This window comes from Typopeltis vanoorti, chromosome 11, assembly GCF_054136105.1.
Source record: "Typopeltis vanoorti isolate ZY-2024b chromosome 11, IOZ_Tvanoo_1.0, whole genome shotgun sequence".
In the NCBI taxonomy this organism is placed as follows: domain Eukaryota; kingdom Metazoa; phylum Arthropoda; class Arachnida; order Uropygi; family Thelyphonidae; genus Typopeltis; species Typopeltis vanoorti.
In genome coordinates, this window is record NC_143559.1 from 96,780,627 (window position 1) to 96,800,436 (window position 19,810).

The 19,810-nt window shown below is 33.0% G+C and overlaps 1 protein-coding gene across 4 annotated transcripts in view; it reads left to right on the forward strand.

The window, feature by feature from the left end:
• LOC150101862 (transducin-like enhancer protein 4) overlaps positions 1–19,810 on the forward strand; it is a 271,453-nt gene that overhangs the window by 62,333 nt on the left and 189,310 nt on the right. For all 4 annotated transcript variants that reach the window (XM_090400931.1, XM_090400928.1, XM_090400930.1 and 1 more), the window contains 2 exons: positions 16,417–16,480; positions 19,416–19,460. In XM_090400931.1, the coding sequence (XP_090257057.1) occupies positions 16,417–16,480; positions 19,416–19,460 (109 nt within the window). The remainder of the gene's footprint in view (positions 1–16,416; positions 16,481–19,415; positions 19,461–19,810) is intronic.

Sequence of the window (19,810 nt, forward strand, 5' to 3'; positions counted from 1 at the left end):
CGTAACGGAAATCTTGCGTTTATACCAAAAAATTATTAGCAGAGCTGTTAATAATATTTGAACTCTTTATTTTATGAATGATTTAATGATTATTAATATTGATAATATATTATATTGATAATAATTATAATAATTTGAAAATTATTTCTTGAAAAATGTATATTGCATATAATAATATAAGTATACTAATTAGTAATGCCAAGTAATGATAAGAAACCATAATAATTATTATATGTATTAATATATATAGAAAATCACAGTAATCATTATGTCTCGTTAAGTAGAGACCGTATTACCATTTCAATTCAAGAAGGTAATAGATGGCAATGTTGTAGGCAAAGAAAATTTAACTGAGGCTTGGCTATTGCACGCCATGACTAGAGCCTATAGCTCAATAACACCTTATCCATACATTTTCTTCTACAGATAACGGGGAATATGAAAAGCATTCTTGCTTCACCCATCTATCTAAAAAAAAAAATATCTCGTTAAGCTTAATTGTGATAAATGGACTGCTCAATTGCCGAAATAGCTTTCCTTTTTGTTTAATTTTACAATAAATAGTTAGGATCATCATAAATTTTGTTCAGTTTGATAACCCTCAATATGAATTAAATTTGTGTTCGATGAGTGTTTCGATTAGCAGATTCCTGAAAGTATTAACACTATTTCATGAACATCTTGTGAATATTTGCATATGCTGATCCATTATTATGGTATTGAATATTATTAAAATTGCTTAAAATTATAACATAAATTTATGGACATTTTTTCTCCCTTATTAAAATATACTTCAAGTTCAGATCAGGTGTGTTAGGTCGGAAGAATAAACAAGTTTTTTTCTACAGCTGTGGGGTGTTTTGCAATTTTACTAGTGCCATCTGGATGCAGTTACCAGATGTGAACAGTTTCTCTACTTGCAAACATTAAAAAATTAATTAAACTACACGAAAGTAAAGATGTCATTCAATCCCTGAATCCCTCGACTTGTTTCGGAGAAAGTCAGGAAAGATCCACTGTAGTGCTCTGTTTGTTCCTCTCCTACTTTCAACTTAATCGAGATACAACTTGATTCCTTCAGTAAGTTTATTATCCCGATATCGATCATCATCATCATCATCAAATTTCTGCCATGTACCCTCAAGGGGTGTACAGGATATGATAGTACTACATGAAAAAAATTACATCATTACTAACTTCCTATCTACAATTTTCCTCCAAATCAGTCTGTTACTTGTCAAGACTCGAACATTATCAGATCTTATATTTCTATTGTCTAAGCCACTTTGTACCGTATCAATCCACCTATATCTTGGTCTTCCTCTGAGTCGTTTTCCTGCCAACATGGCAGAGAACACTTGTTTTGACCCTTAAGCACCCCATAAATTTATTATGGGGTGCTTAAGGGTCAAAGCTGTATAACTGAGAGGAGACCTCCACGTAGCCTTTAAAAGAATGCGGAGAACCGACCAGGACTTCTGACCTAATGTCCAATCCTCACCTTCTCGTGGGTGCATCCTGTTGGGTATCTACTTGGATACTGAACGAACAAGGATGGGCTGGCAATTTGGGATTTAGCCGACCAAATTGTATTCTTATTGGTTAAACCAAAATAAAAAATGATGGTACAACATGACCCAATATCGATAATAGGTTAAATTCGAGAGCATTTTTCGTTTATCTTTGATTTGATATCTCGAGCGATACTCCCAATGGAGTATTGATCGAGATATTAAAAAAAAAAAAAAAAATTATAAAAGATTATAAGCCAAAAAAAAAGTTTTTTTACGTTTTTTTTTTGCTTATAATCTAAATAATCTTTGAAAGACACATAATTTATCTTCAAGATGTAATCTTTAAATCTCAACACAATGTTTAATATCAAATGATATAAATATTACCATAATCTGGATTGAAACTGTTATCTTTTGCTAATAATTCTCTTAAACTCTTTATGGATAAGTTATATAAAATCTGATTGTCAGCTGTTGCCAAAAATATTTATAATATAATATATCTCGCCTTAACATGTTAAACGGCTTGTCTTTATAGAAACCTAATTACTGCTATGATTTTTTTTTCGTCCAAGAATGAAATATACTGGATCTTTTGAAATTTAAAATCAAGGGCGCTGTTGTTAGCAAATGAGCTATGGAGGGTCTTTTATGATACAATAAGCTTATTTGAAGTGTGGATAGCTTTTCAAGCTGTATAACTACTAGTATTGTTCAGTTAAATTTCTTAAGCTAGTAGATGCAGAGGTGATGGTTGGGATTACTTCCCTTATAGGAAATAGAAGCCGAAAAATAGTTTAGCTAAATTAAATTAAACCACAATCGCACGTAGATAATTGTGCGTATATTCAATCCTAACTCAACTTTTTCCTCATTCTTTCATCTCCTTGTTTGCATTTTAACTTTTTTACTATTATTATTTACAATAAACACATAATGATACTGTTCAAAGTTTATCACTAAGATAATCACTATATATATATAAATTTTAATTATCCTTCCAGCTTTAATAAGTATCTCATTATTTCTTAAACTTGCATAAATTCACTCTCTGTATATTGCTGGTAAAGATAGTTCTACATATCTTCAACCATAACAGTAAACATGAGCTTGATGTATTTAACTCTATCTTTTTATTTTGCCCGCTAGTAAAGTATAATTTCACACAAACGCCAACTATCTGTCTTTTATGTCCTGAACCACCCTTATAAACTTCAATTAAATCTTATCTTTGTCTTTTATTAGTGACGAATTTTCAGATTATGTTAGCGAACAGATCTTCTATCATGTTACAATTACTCTTCTGAATAACTTAAATCCAATTACCTTGATTTTCATTCAAAATCCATTAAAAGAACTTATAGAAGAGCATCATAACTTCCTTTCTCCTATAACTATATTCCGTTTAATTAATCTTACAATTTGCTGAACTTTACTACTTGTTCTTATAATAAACCATCGCCAGTTAATTTTAAATTCTAAAATAATTATTTTTATCAAATTTTATTGTATTATTAATCTAATAATCTTATTATTTTTAAAATAATAATCAATTTAAATATAAATAAGAAATATGAAAATTATTAAGAACATCAATTTTATTTCGATTATTAAGCCTAATACCTTACAGTTAAACTTCAAGTTTGGTGTTTTGTGTTCTCTCTCAGTATTCAATACACAACAGGAGTCGCCATAACTCGATAGATATAAACAATATTCTTCAGTTGGAAACAACTAATTTCGGATCCTTCTAGAAAGGAAGAAGCCTTTATAAGATTTTTTTTCAACCAATGATGATGAAGAAACAGACATGATATACTGGTCTCATCGCCTTAGCTGCTTCAGTCGCAATTTCGAGCAATATAAACCTGTGCAATGCATTTCTTTCTTTTCTTTTATATGTCGCATCTCACAAATCTCAATATAGACATCCCTCTGATTTCATTTGTTTCTCAAAAAAAAATTAAATGGAAAAATACTGACAAAAAAGCTAATAATTTTTTTTAAATATATATTTATTTATTTCGTTAAGGTCAATCAAAAATTTCTTATACGAACTAATTGCATATTTCATTTTATGATAATGATGATATAATAGTTTATCAATGCTTAACAGTAATCGTAAATAAATATTGATCTTGTTATTGTCTCGTCTCATTCAGTTTTATCTCTATAAATTAATAATATAATTTTATGGAATTGTAGAATGGAAAATTATTTCTAGAGTTAATAATGGTTAGGGTTTACTAAATATATTTAATTTCTCAGATAAAACTTATCTCTTAAACAAATATCTAGTAAACTGAGACATTTAAGAGATATTTGATAAAATTGCTCAGAAATTTCAACTGCTATAGAAATATCTGCAGTAAAATTTCTTGCAAATGAGATCTTTTAAATATTGATATATTTCTTTCACTCTTTCGGCATCATCTTCTCGTCAATTGTTATCAGAGCTAACTATTCAATAATATTATTAATAAATATAAGTTACAGAAATTTTAACCGTGTGCAGACTTACTAAATAATTATCTTTGCCAGTAAAGTTGAACACTCTAGGGTCCTTAAAGTCCTTAAAAGGACTGGCTAGATGGGCGAAGCAAGAAGGCTTTTCATATTCCCTGTTATCTGAAGAGGACAGTGAAGGATAGGGTGGTATTGAGCTATATAAAGGTCTGATCATGGCAAGAGGGTAACAGCAATAGTCGAGCCTCAGTTAGAACTTCATTGGGTACGGCATTGCTATCCATTATCCTCCCACGATACCCATTTTAGTCGCCTCGTACGACATGCATGAGCTACATTGGGGCTATTCTTATCCCGGCCACCACACGGGAAGACACTCTAGGGAAGTGAGTTATCACGCTTTATAGAAAAGTCTCAATATATATATATATGTGTGTGTGTGTGTGTGGTATTTCTTTCGGAAAGTTGGGTTTTTCATTCTGCTAACTGGCAAACCAGCCGGAGAACACACATTCATGTGTAATGTAATAGTCTCATATCGTTAGTTAATTCAATTGTAATTCCAAGAAACTAAACTAAACTCTGAAATAAGAGAATGATATTTCTGTAAAGATTCTGGATTTATAGAACGTAAGTCTGAAAAATAGCATTTGGAGGAGGAGGAAAAATTTAGTTTTTCGGATGATGAATAACTTACCATTATGCAAGAACACGCTTAAAGCTGTTGTTATCCAAATAAGGAATATCTCCTTAATTCGCTGGCCTAGTTGTCCAAGTAGATAGCATATTTTCTCTCCAATCAACAGGGTGCGAGTTTGAATTCTATGGTGGACATGGATAGTTGGGATCATCTTTAGGTGGTAAGTAGGTGAATTTTCTCGCTCGGCGTGAGATTATCCTACCTGCATATTGACTTTACAAAAATTCCACTTTGGTCTTTAGAGCACTGTTTCTAAACTACCAATGGTTTGCATCCTTACGGCGCTAACATAAAAATGTACTACAGATTTACAATGTTATATGAATGGGAATCGCATTAAAAAAAAAAAAAAATAGAACGTCTGCTTGGAGAGAAATTCATTTTCTGAGAAATGATTTAGGATTGAGTTTTGGAGAAACTAGAGTCAATCAGCTTACTTTTTTTACCAATTAGAAATCATGGCAGGAACTAATTGTGACTCATCTACCTATAGAACTTAAAATATATTTCAGGCGGTAGATGATTTTTCATCTCCTAATTTTTTTTTCCACTTTTCTGAATATTAAAATTTTTAAAGCCTACTCAATTCATATTAATCATTTTAATGGCAGTCCAGGAATTAATAATGTACAAAGAACAAAATTAGTACGATGTGTAAAAATCCGTCTACAATTCAAAGTATGTTTTGCTTTGAAGGGATTCTCTACGCATACTGCATGTTACCTATTCGTATATTATCAAAAGCTTGAATATATATTTTTTTAAATATAGTATTTTTCTAATTCGTCACAGCTGGTACTATATGATCTATAAGAGTTATTACCCCATAGAATCAACGAGTCGTCAGTTAACGTGTAATTTATACGGACAGAAGCACTATACCTTCCATATCCGATGAAAGATCTAATACTTTTATTGAACACCGGACATTTATGTGTTACAAGATGAGTTGAGCACTCTTTGCCAAGATCTTAATGAAAGAAAGCAGTTCTCACTTTTCCGTGTCACTGTCATCCGTCATTATTTGCTGAAGGCAAAAACAATGTCACTTTCTGTTGATTATGGTCAAGAAGTGTGTCAGTTGGGTTGAATTTATCGAAAGCTACGTGTTGGAAATGTTCTAATTGTAGTAGCTGCACTGCCAGTAAATCCTACACGGAGTAGTTGAGCCTGGTAACTCCATCTATCACACTTGGCTGTTACAATTTCTCTAGCCTAGACCATTAAAGAAAACCACAAATAATGGGCTGTGCCTAGGAGACCGCGAAAGGTTTACTGAAGACAAACTAACAATGATTCAACGTGACTGTGAGCGAACGTGAGGTACTCCTTGCATTTTTTTTTTTATTTTTATCCTGTAGTTGGCTGAGAGAAGAATTTCTCTGCGTGATGACGTGTTTGAAAGACAACATTTTGTTCTTTCATTTTCACCTAGTTAACACGCCGACACCTCACTAACCAAATATACGGGCCGCGTGATTCAAAATGGCAACAATAAAATTAATATGAACGCGATACATTTAAAATTAATTATTATTAAGCTGGTTAAAATTCTAAAGGAGGGAGGGGAGATAATACGTTAAAACTATCTAAATCAACCAATTATGTGACATTGTATGTAGGAATAATTGATATAAAGAACGACTTTATTTCAGTTTCTTTACTCCCAATCTCTCCACCTTCGAGTGAAACGTCTACCTCAGATGATCTACTCCGTAATACCTAAAAGTGAAGGAAAGAGTAATGATGATTTGAAGAAATCATCATCGCTCTATTTTATTTTATTTATTTTTTATTTTAAAATTTAGAAAATTATTTAAAAATTTCATTTTTAAATAAATGATTGGTCGAGTGGTTAGCGTATCCGCTCTCCAGCAGGTTTCAGGTTCGAATCCAGCTGTCGTCATGGGTATTTGTCTGTCTTTAAGTGGTGAACAAATTTCATCTGCCCGATGTAAAACTACCACCTCCTTACTGGAGGCATGACGTGTCTTTAAAAAAAGTTTCATAGTCTCTAGAGCAGACCAAGTAAGAAATTAATAAAAAAAAAAAAAAAAAACGTACAAAACATTAATATAAGCAGGAAAAAAAATCCTTAGCCTACCCATAGGTTTACAACCTCTCGTAGGTGGCGTCACAAAAAATAAAATTAATTAATAAAAACTAAAACTGAAGTACGCTTAAAGATTTATATGTGGTTTTGTTGAAAATGAATATAGTATATTTAGGTCATTATTGTTGTTTATGCTGTAGTTTTATTGTATCTTGGAGTTACAATAAAAATTATATAACTAGATTAAACAGAAGTCTCACATTTTCTCAAAGATTTCGAGATTGTGCGAATGTTGCTCTTATCTACCGACATATATTAAATAAACCATTAAAAAGTCTTCTTATCATAGCTCTAGAATGTTCTTCAACAAATTCTATAAAACGCTTCTAATTTAAACCTGTAATTTGTTTCTTTAAATCATATTTAAATAAAACATAAAAACAACCAATCAAAATCTCCTATATACCTAACTTGGAACACGTCTAGTGTCACGTACTCAATTCCCTACTCACGTCCACACAGGGAGCACAAGATGAAGAAAAATGCGATGGCAAATTCAAAGCTGGTTGTCTCTGTTTATCCTCAGCTACATAAAGTATTTATCTTTGTTCAAACGAAAACCATGTCTGTGTTCTTCTCGCAGTCTTTGCAGTGGCAGATCGGAACTGAGATTATTTAGCCAACCTAAACTTGTATTCAAGAATAAAGAAGACGTTTTGAAATAAACACCATCTTTTCTTACAACTTTATACGCTTCCTTTTATTTCTTTTTTTTCCCCCTTTTTTTTTTTTACTATTTTGTTCTTGTTTTCTACTTTAGGCTTAACACGCCAACTCTTCTATAAGAAATTTTATGCTATGAGTGACTATTAAATAGATAAACATGAAAAGGGGATAACAAAAAACCGGCAGCATTTAACATAAATACACTGTCAGCCTTTAAAAAAAATAGAGCGATAACGTCTTCATGAATTTTTATTTCTAACACAAAATAGCGTTTCGAGTTTTTCGTCTTACATTTTCCTATGATGCCAATACAAATGCAAATAATCGACTTTCTGCGCATGCGTGATTCTTTTCACTAACCTCTAAATATTACACATCGCTAGAAATCTGCGGTTGCCATAGAAACGAAAAAGGTCTCTACAACAAATGTTACATTGTAACATACGAGTGACGTCATCATGTTCTCTGTAAAAACTATCAGTTTTTATTTTTATTCCTTTTTTTTTTTTCTGCTTCATTCTACACTTCTTCCTTAACAATTGTCTAATAATAGTCCATATCTACTGATTACAACTTAATTTTCGAAATACTGGTTTTGATAGAACAAGTAGTTCCTTAATTGTTACCTGCGTATTCTTCTTGATAACTAACCCGAAATTAATGTCTCCAATAAGAACAATGCCCCGGTATTGTTCTCTTTAACAAAGGATTTCCGTTTTTATAATGTACCTTGCAGCCATAAAATCTATACATCAGCAAAAAGATGCAGTACATTCGAAAGATATCGCTTGAATACAAGCAACATTTTTCTTATTTTTCATTCAACAGCAATGTTTAAAAAGCAAGCTATTACAGTCTTCCACTGCATTTAATTAACCGGAGAACATTATGAACAATATGCTGATTGTAAAGAGTTAAAACAAACATCGTTCATCTTGGTAATAATGACTACTTAAAAAAAAGCTTGTGCCCTTGTCTAAAAAAAAAAAAAAAAAAAAAAGATAAAATAAATAATGAACATTATAATAGATAGTATACGTAATTACTAATTTATTTATTCGTCAATTAAATTAATCAGCTATTTACATAATTTATTTTAAGAACTCTACAACAGAATATTTTTGATTCTGAATAAAATCTTCATAGCATTAAAATCAAATTTTAATTTAATAAATTTAGTAATTTTACTTATTAACAGTTATTTATATTTACTTATTTATAAAGTATCTTATTAGCAAATTATTGCTTATGATAATTATTTATTTTATTAATTTTTTATTTAAATGAAATATTAAATTAAATTTAATTATTGTAAAAAAGGTTTTTGGTATTATTTAATTTAAATTTAATAAATTTTCTAACACCTTAATATTTATTCTATAATGTTCTTTATATAAATTTCACATGGAATTATTTCATGTATAATGGCTTTTTTTTTTTAAAGTTTGTTGTGTGAGATTTGATATTTGTTAGTCAGTATTGATTAAAACTATGTCAATACCAACTGCCATAGTAGTCGTTTAAACTCTACAAATTACAGACTTTGAAATGCTCTCTGACTATTGGGAAATAATTTGTCTGACAGGAAGTTGAGAAAATTAAACGTAGCCTTCAAATATTAATCGACGCATAAGCTGTCTAATATTCACCAAATACCGAGAGATTAGACGAAGTGTATCAAATCAGCAAAGTTTATCCAAATAGTAAACATTAATCAATCAAGGCAGTCGAACTTTAAGTGATCATTCCTACTATAAATTAAGTTCTTAAAAATAATTACATAAAATAATAAACTAAAAAAAACTCCAGGAAATTTAAAAATTAATAATAAATGTGGAAAAACACAGTACGATAAATGAATGAAGAAAACAAAAATAGAGGTAGAAAACATAAACTAGTTATGATAAATTGATATAAATATAAAATATGTCTTGTCTTTTATTTAATTTTGTAAATAAGATATATTAATTAAGAGAATTTAAAAATAAAAATTTTAAATAACAATATTTCTTTAGAATTTTTTTAAAAAATTAATAAAGAGAATTAAGAGTAAATAAATACAGTAAATTATATATATCATAAGTAATTTATATATAAATATGCTACAAATTGAAATTGCATTTTTCACGATGAATAAATATCTGAAATGCAAGTTTGAGTTATGAGATAACTCCATTGTTGCGCGTTATATTATATATTATATATGAATGTAATACTGTGAGAACTATAAACAACTCAAAGTCAGCTAGTAACGTATGGTTCATCCGTGTTGCCTTTGTCGGACTTTTTTTCTTTTTTTTTTCCCCAGCCTTCTGGGACGAGCGATTTCTTCCATCTGCGTGACATTCCCTGATGGCTGGGAACGAAACTCAGGTTAACGTGAAACCTGACTCTAACCCTCAAGGAGATATGCAACACTGGCATCAGGGTACTTGGCGGATCTGTCACGTGGGGTATATTGAGGGGGGGGGGATGGGGAAGAAATGAGAAAGAATAAAAGGCTCGCGGTTATGCATAAGGTTGAATATGGTGGGAACCAGGGATAATCCCCGCTACCCCCCTCATTGCTTTCCCTGCTTCGCCTAAGGGTAGGAGCAAAGACTATCCTATATTGTCATGTGACTCAAACGTCCACCCCTCACGTTCTGCTCTTAGTTCTCCCTTTTTTAATAATTGATTACCCGTCTCATTGGCACGTCGTTCTACACGGAAAGAATCGCTCCGATAACGAGACAGCGACCTTTCACGTACGGATACGGCAACCAAATGTCTTTTGACATTTGAGCAGGTAAAAACACGTGCTCTGCTTGCTACAACTAGGGCAGGATGGGACTTGGGTGGGGTGGGGTGGGGTGGGGTGCGGCAGTTGTGGTGGTGGAAAGCACTTAACAGGAAGCCTGCAAGTACCGAATTGCCAGAGCTATATTATTTATTCATTTAAGAATACTCATTCCCTCTGTGGCTACTTCAGCGCCACCTAGTGGAACTCCCAAGAATAAATTTTTATTGTTACCGCAATGAATTGAGGTCGCACTAGGATTACTTTAGTGGTTGAGATTTGTTTTTATTTTTATATCTAATAAAAAAAAGGGTCGCTCACGTCCACCAGATGTTACCATCCCTAGTGAAGAGGGGGGATACCTTTTGACGTAAATGGCAATACAGAAAGACGATCCTATAAATATTGTCAGAATCTGTAGAATGGGACATGCGTTAAAGCCTACCAGGTAGAGATCGGCATTTGATTGCAATGATTAATAGCGAATGTTTTCCCATACAAACTCCCTTTCTATTTATGTGACAATAAACAGACTAAATAGCTTACACCAGTAGTGTTTCATGCATATCCTCGTTATGTGCCACTTTTCTTTTTTCTTTTTTTTTTTTTTTTCAGGAAAGGGAATGTCAGCCGTAGTTTTTCTTTTATGCAATAGAGTTTTCTTGCATAAAATATCGTTTTTTCTTTCTTTCTTCAGATGTCTAATTCATCTGAAGAAAGAAAGACAAACGATATGATTCAGAAGAGATTGGGGAAATACAAGCACACTTAAAAGTTATAATTTTATTTATTTTAATACATAACCAACTTGATTCTAATTATGATATTTTGATCAGTATACATTGATGTATTTTATATTATATAAACATTAAAAAATATCATAAATGTGATATAGAATACTAGAATACAAGAAGATTAAACGCTATTCTCGAAATCAAAGTAATTTACTAATGTAGGCAAAATATACAGTACACCCCAAAAGGTGTCCATCTTTTCGACTGTCCCATGATCAGCATGCATCGAACTGAAGCAATGGATACTCCAGACCTAAAGTTCTTTGTGAGTCTTCTGAATTTTTCACGAAACATACAAATTTCATTTGGACCATTGGATATATTGGAGGTTTAGGTCATCCATGTCATCATCATACATCACTCTAATCTCAAGTGGCTGGGAAAAGATCCTTCACTTTTTTTTTGATTGTCATATTTTTCTTTTTTTTTCTTCTTTCTTTTTTTTATCAATCCTTTCTTGAAGTTCTTGCGTGTTTGTTTTTTAGTATTTGTATGATTTATCGATCTAACTTTGCTTTTGGCATCTTTTCTTTACTTTTTATCATATTTTTTCTCTCTAACTTTAGTCCCTCCTTTATTTACAGTATGTAGTAAATATCACAGAACCATCTTACTTGAATGTGTTGGATGAAAAAGCGGGGGGGGGAGGTTATGGCACGAAATTATTTGAGATAGTGAGTGGAGTTTTAAATGTTCCCTGTTTGATACGCCTTCTTTTACAGATTTCTTCGTTACTACTTCTGCAATCATTAGAAGTTGCATTTCTTATCCTGTGTACCATTTCATGCTTTGATTGTGTGTATTTGCTCCACCAAAAATTCCGATATTTTCGGTTTCGTAAACAAAGGCAGTCTTCATCCAGATGACACCTGGCACGGTCGTCCTGCATTTAAAACCTGACCTATCTGTAATTGCACTCGACAGTACAAGATAAATGAAGAAAATCAATTATCTGTATCAAATTTACAAAGAAATAACACGAAAAGCTGACAACCACAAGTTAATACGCATTCCTCGCTTTACTAGCTTAAAATACTTAGCTTACACAAACTATCGAAAGCGTGCGCTACAATCAAGTTGTTTCTACAGCTAGTAGATTAAGCTAGCAACAGGTGTTGTGTGTGAGGAGTTTCCCACCTAGTAAAATATACTGGGAAATACAAATTATCCTTATTTCAACAATTAATATAATAATATGAATCCATTGTTTGTCAGAGTGGTTCAAGAGAAAACAATTCGTTCAAAAAAAGACGAAATAATAAAGTAACCAGACTGATTTTTTTGTGATGCTGATGAGGCAGCTCTGGCTAAAAATTAGGACTGCACATGCCTTAAAAGAACAATAAAATTATTCGGATTTAGTTTGCTGTATAGTAGCTAATAATGTTTTGGGCTCATTTAAAAAAACACCGTTAATCATTCTATGTTTGTCGTAAACTGAAAAGTCATTGAACTCAGTATATGTTGAACGTACTGAAAGCAATGTAACAACAGTATTAAAAACATCCACAGCATATAATTTCCTTATGGGGTTCAAGAAAAGCGGAGGCATTGTGACCATTGAGGAATAGAAAGAAAAACAAAGATTTTAAGTTTTAAAATCTAAATTCTTTCAAAGAATTTATCAATATTATCATTATATATTATAATTAATGCATAAAATATCACAGAAAATAAAGGTTTTTAAACAAAGTCGAGAGAAATGAAATCGACGGTTTTTTTTTTTTTTTTTTTTTTTTTTTTTAAAACTAAGTCTTCCGAAGGATTACGCGTGTGGTCGTGGCTGTGAATGGCATTTTGTACAAATGGTATGTTAAGACAAGATCACAATAATCATCGGATCTCCCTACTGGGTATCTTAGTACTAAAATCTTTGAATGCATAATATTTCTGTTTAAACTGCTCGATTGACGCACACCATCTGTTCAGAAAGTAAACAGATGAGGTCTTATGTTAAGCATTATCTAAACGATTTAACATATTTATTTAAGGTGTTTCATTCTTATTTTAAATTTATTCAAAAATATTGATAACAGAATAAACATAACTTTTGAATTTTATAATATATACCTAACAAAATATACTTTATGTTTATAGCTAGAAAATTTTTTTTTTTTAGTTTAAATATATTCATACACCTTTTTTCATTTTTGTGTTTTCAAAGTTAAATAGCGTTTAATTTAATGCTGTAAGGCTATTTGTTCTTCTTGTGACTTATATCTGAACGGAGATTGTGTGAGTGGTAATTTTTAAATTTATTAATGATAAACATTAGCAACCTAGGATCATTTTTGAACTGCTTGTTAAATTCGAAATTTAATATTCTCGGGTGTAATTGTCGTGTCAAGATAGCTTGTAGTTCAACAAGAGCCCTCTGATCGATGGGGTGATGCGAGATGATCTTTATCAACTTAGTAAAGTGAGCAATGTCCACATACGTTATCGTGTCCTTGGTCACGTGCACGTACCCGCTTATGAAACAGTTCACAGTGCAATATAAAGTTTCATTTTACATCACACCCAAAAAAAAGGAGAAAAAAAACATATACGAAAACATATACGACAAAATATCGAAATTCTCAATCTTGTAATTAGGACGAACCACCTATAAAAATATTGAACGAAAACCACAGTAATATCTTCCCCGCAAATTAAGTTTCGATGTTAATGAACACGAGGAATAGTCGACTTGATTAAGACCGAGAAAGTCCCTTAAGGAATGTTGAGGTTTATTTAGTTGTCAAAGGAGCGAAACCCCCAAAGTGAGACCTCAATTCCCTGTAGTCTCTAGCACTCGCCAGACTGCGTGTAGACTTCCTTTCGAAATGAAAGGTCTAAATATTTGCGAAAAGGATGTATAACAAAGAGTAACGAAGTAATAAATCAAATAGACGGGAAGTATTGAAAATTAACCATTTCCCCAGCGATTAAACTTTCCTACTGATGTGTACAAACTTTAATATCTAACCGCGTTAAGAGAAGACCGGAAGCAAATAGAATCCTTAGGCAATCGGCAGCAGCAGTTTGAAAGGCTAAAAGAGAAGTAAATCATAGAGACAGAGGAGCTCTTTGAATTCTCTGCTACAAGGAATGAATGAAGGCGAAAAGAATGACTTGAAAACATGCTCTCTCTGTCTCGATATTTGTGAACATGTAATCGTATTCATTATGTTTATCCAGCCGTGCCCAATAATAAATAGTATTCGATGTGTCTTAACTGTCAAGGGAATCGTATTTCTGTTCAATCTAAAATTAATCTTTTAATGCAATTTAAACTATTTAGAAAATGTACTGATAATCTTTTTGGTAACTCTTTGAATGAAATTTCTGTATAAAATCAAACTCTGCAATGCGCAGTTTGTTTGCTGGTCTTTTTCCTTTGTTTCTTATACGCATGCGTACGCGAGAATGGTGTAATTTACGTTCATTCTTGTGTCATGCTTCACGTGACTTCCTGTTCAGAATTTGATCAGTTTCATAAACCATTGTGCTGCTTTAATACGCAAAATTAAACTATAGATCAGAAAATAGATATTAAAAAGAAAGCATAATCTTCTTCTTCTTCTTCTGCAGCTTGTCCCACTTAAGTGGGGTCGCTGTGAATGACGAGTCTCCTTCACATCCTCCTGTCTTGAGCTGTCACCACATCCAAGTTCTTCATCCTCAAGTCCTCTTCTACTAGCTCATCTCTTCTTCGGTCGCCCACGCTTCCTCGTTCCTTGCACATCCATCTACATGACCTTTCTTCCCACATATTCGTTCTCCTTCCTCATCACATGACCAAACCATCTCAACCTTGCTTCCTGTATCTTCGCTCCTAAGTTCATAACTTTCACTATTCTCCTCACATAGTCATTTCTCAGACAATCCTTTCTGGTCACACCGCACATCCACCTAAGCATTCTCATCCTGCTAATGTTATTTTTCCTCAGGGCCACAGTTTCCATAGCATATGTCCTAGCTGGCCTCACTACTGTCCTATAGATTTTGCCTTTCAGATTGATCGGTACCCTCTTATCGCATAGCACTCCAGCCATCTCTCTCTCCAGTTCCTCCAACCCGCTTGTATCCTGCATCCCATTCCCTTCTCAGCCCTCCATCTTCTTCCACTGTTGAACCTAAGTATTTAAAGTCTCTCACCTTCCTGATGACATTTCCTTCCAACTCCAGATCTGTCTCCTGGCCGCCGTCCACTTTGCAACACATATACTCTGTCTTACTTCTGCTCAGTCTCATACCTCTCTCTTCCAGTACTTTCCTCCGTCTTTCCAGTTTAGCTGCCATTTCTTCTCTTGAATCCGCACACAGCAAAATGTCATCTGCATACAAGATTGTCCAAGGCGTGTCTTCTCTCACCTCCTCCATCACAATATTAAACAGAAACGGACTTAATGCTGACCCTCGATGCAAGCCAACTGTTACTTGAAAACTTTCTGTCTGTCCCAGACAGGTCCGAACTCTTGTCTTCACATTTCTGTACATCTCCTGCACCAACCTGACACATTTCTCCGGTACCTTCTTCTCCATCATACACCTCCAGACCTCTTTCCTTGGCACTCTATCGTATGCTTTCTCCAGATCAATAAACACCAGGTGTAGTTCTCGTTGTTTCCATCATCTGCCGTAACCCAAAGATAGCATCTGTCGTTAATCTACTAGGCATGAAGCCAAATTGTTCCTTTGCAATCTCCACCTCCTTCCTCAATCTTCCATCAAGAACCCTTTCTAGGATTTTTATTGTGTGGGACATCAACTTTATTCCTCTGTAATTCTTAGTCTTGCGCATGCCCTTTACCCTTGTAGATGGGGGACAAGAGTACTTTTCCTTCATTCCGCGGGTATATTTGCCAACAGTATATTTTCTTGTTGGCAAACTTTCATAAATAGGTACCACAGCAGGTCAATTCCTTCTTCCCTCAGTGCCTTCCATGCCTCCACTGGAATCCTGTCTGGGCCCACCAATTTTCCATTCTTTATCCTCTTCATGTCCCCCCTTCACTTCCACTCCACTGATGTTCTGCACCATTCCCTCAGAAGGCTGCCCATCTTCTCTGTGAGCCCTCGCATTTTCCTCATTCAAAAGTCCCTCAAAGAAAAGAAAGAAAGCATAATGATAATGCTAAATGTTCACTCATTAAAATAAAACAACCACAAATTGATGCCTTTATAATCGTCGATGTTTTTCCTACTTCCTATGTGTCCTCTCGACTAAAACAAATGACTATTTCAGCACTAAAAGTTTTATTTTAAGCAAATCTATGTGGGAGGAGTTATCAAAAAAAAAAAAACCAAACACGTGGGGGGGGACTAAACTTAAATCTCTCTTTCAGCGGATGCTTTTTTTTTCCCGTATGTTTGTTTGATGTTTTCTTTTCCACTTACAGCCTCAAGTTGGAGTGTGAGAAGCTGGCGAGTGAAAAGACCGAGATGCAGCGACATTATGTCATGGTGAGTATCTTATTTTAAACAGGCCTTTCGTCTCTGTTTAGGTTTAAGGGTTTCTTTTGGAACAACATAGGATGTGTGTCCCAATTTCTGTTTTCACGTTTCTTTTACACTTAACAATGACTTCTTGTGAATCAAAACTAATTTAGGAATGCGATTCGCCTCCTCTTGACGGATGAGCCAATAGATCAGCCGACTATAACTATACTAGAAAAAAATTTTTTGAGGAGAGTCAGCATTGTGAAAAGATGTGGGAGACACAAATATAAGGATAAAGCCAAGATTTATTGATTAGAATATTTATGGTTTTATTTTTGTAAATGTGTGTGTGTGGTTGACATGAATTAATGAATGTAAAGCTTGAAATTCCAAGGAGTATTTTAACTCGCACGCTAATCTGCTGTGTAGGTCATTAATATGAACAATTGCGCAACAGCTGGTGAGCTAAGATTTCTGTTAAACAATCGAATCACGTGGCAGTAGTGTGTGTGTGTATGTGTGGTGGAAGGGGGGGGGGTTAAGAGTTAAAGTTTAAAAGCCTCGCAGTTAAACGAAGTCACGCAATATTGAGATAAGCAACAATTAAAACGCGGCATTCAGAAACGCCAGAGATGTAAATTGACGCTCATTGGAATATAAAGCAATTAAACAAAATAGATGGAGACTCATTTCAAATATCATTTTCTAACTCCACCTTAAAACAATGATGTTTTATTTTCTTACGGCTTATTTCATTCAAAATTCTCATAAACCAAATAAGAAGCAATCAAGACAGAAATAGTTACTTCTTAAGTTCAAAAGCGAGAATTAGTAGCCATTAGACTTTGTTTTGAATATGTTGTGGAAGGTAAGAAGGTAGTGGTAGGAGAAGAGTTAGAAAAGACTTTTTATGAGTTAGCCGGTTTCTACTTAACTAAACTGATATCTATCGGTATGGTTACGGTTTATTTAATTAATTATTTATTTTTCTTCAAGCACAGTTACTGAACATCGAGTGGATAGATATCAATCAAATGGAACTTATTATTGTTTTATCAATTGAAAATTATTAATTTTAATAACAATTCTTACTTAACTAATGCATACCGAATTAATTAACAATAAATTTATTGATGACGTACATTATTGTATAAGTTTATCATTATTATTATTATTATTATTATTATTATTACGGGCAACTCCAAGGAGTCCTTAGACTCATCGAGGGAGGCCCTAAACATCATGTCAACAACTATTCAGTTTCCACACAGTATCTATCATACCTTGCCTTGAACCCACTCACAGTCATGGCACCCACAACAGACTCTGGCAACTTATTCCACTCATTCACCACTCTCCATCCAAAAAATCTAGTTCTAACACCTTTGCTAGGGGCCATCCAGTATCCATGGATGGCCCCTAGTCCTCCCACCACCAGACCTGTTCTGAAAAATATCATCTGAATTAATCTTATAGAAACCCTTTAGTAATTTGAATGTCTCATATCACCCCTCTTCCGCCTATCAATATAATAACTCATCTTAGGGTTTCTATGATATTTATTTAACATTACAAGTAAGCCGATGTTATTATATTTATTCGCCGTCACTACAATTCCTACTTCACTAACTTGGTAACACCTGGAAATGTCAAAAACAACTGCACCAAATGGTGCTGTTACGCTTAACATTTCCAAGACATATGATTGTGTTTGAAATCGAGCCATTCTAAACAAATTGCCTTCCTTTGCTATGATGGTCTTTCATTTATCCTACTGTCTACTTATCCTACAAACCATGTACTGCTCAGATGTCCCAGTCTTCAAGATCTTCTACAACCATCATCTTAAAACTTGATTGCCATACCATTCCTTCAATGGAACGAGGATGAGGATAACCTGGTCACGTTGATGTCACCAAATCGCAGTCTTCTTTTCTCTGAGATTTTAGCACTCTTATCCTTATCCTCAGTAATACAGAAATCATTGGACAGGATCACATCTCAATCTCTCTCTCCTTGGACTAACATGTATCTCCAGCCTCTCTTGGCATAAACATATCACACCAGTAGCTTCCTATGGTCGCTGCTCCAGGAAAGTAGCAGCTTTCATTCCCTCTCACTCCGTTGGATCTGTTAACCCAAAAGCAGCAATTGTGCAACATTCCATCTCAAGTACAGTTGCAAACACGCGGAACCCGCATCTCATCTTCTTTTATTTCATCTACTGATGTCCTCTGGAACAACCTCCCTCATGAAGTATTTCCAAACTATTTTTCAAAAATAATGTCAATAACATACACGACACTAATTTTCTATACATTCTTTTGCCTGTTACAAATTTAATAATTATTTTTAAAAAAGTGTTATTTAATACCAATGTATTATTTTAAAATAATAATAATTTAAAACAATATAATAATAATAATTTACTGCCATCTTTCTTGTAATGCACATCAAACGAAATCACAAAATAAATTAAGAATATAGATTTAGAATACCATTTAGAATACCATTTAGTCTGTTTCAAGCCAAATATAATTAATAATAAGTTTATGACAGATAAAATATGGTGTGATTGGACGATATTAATATGTTAATTTGAATAAAAAATATTTTTGTTCTAAATTCTACTTAACTAAATTTATTATCTTTGGTTTGAATTAATTTAATTAACTTTATTAAAATTAATTAAAGCATTCACTTAATTTTTTAAAAAAATATATGATTATAATGCTCATGCATTTATTTATTATTATTATTATTATTTTATTATAAATATATGTTTATTTATATTTATGATAAGGCTACAAATACATTAGCGTATTTTCATTATTTCATTCGATGTGCTTCTTACACACAGAATTGTTACAGTTACATAATGTTGATAAATTAAAGAAATTAATTTAAATATTTTATAGTAGCTAATACATTTAACTTTATTTTTTTTCTTTTTCTTCAGTATTACGAGATGTCTTATGGACTAAATGTTGAGATGCATAAACAGGTAAGTGAATTTAGTCAGTGTATTCAAATATTTAAAATCTTTTTTTGGGGGGGGGCGGAGATTTCTCTATTACGATCGATATTAGAAGTTACTAGTTATAAAATAAGTTAGCAATATAATATATTATTATTATGTTTCGTACATATAAACACTTCTTCTGTTTGGTAAAGCAAACATTTTACATGGAGATAAATTATTTATCCAAGTGCCAATAATCCAACGTATATTTAGGCCACACTTTCTCTATTGATGGCAATCGCTCTCGGCACTTCTGTAAGATCTGAGATTTCATTTTAAATATCACATAATGGAATTGCGTTCTCTAATCATTTTATCATCCATTTCCTCTC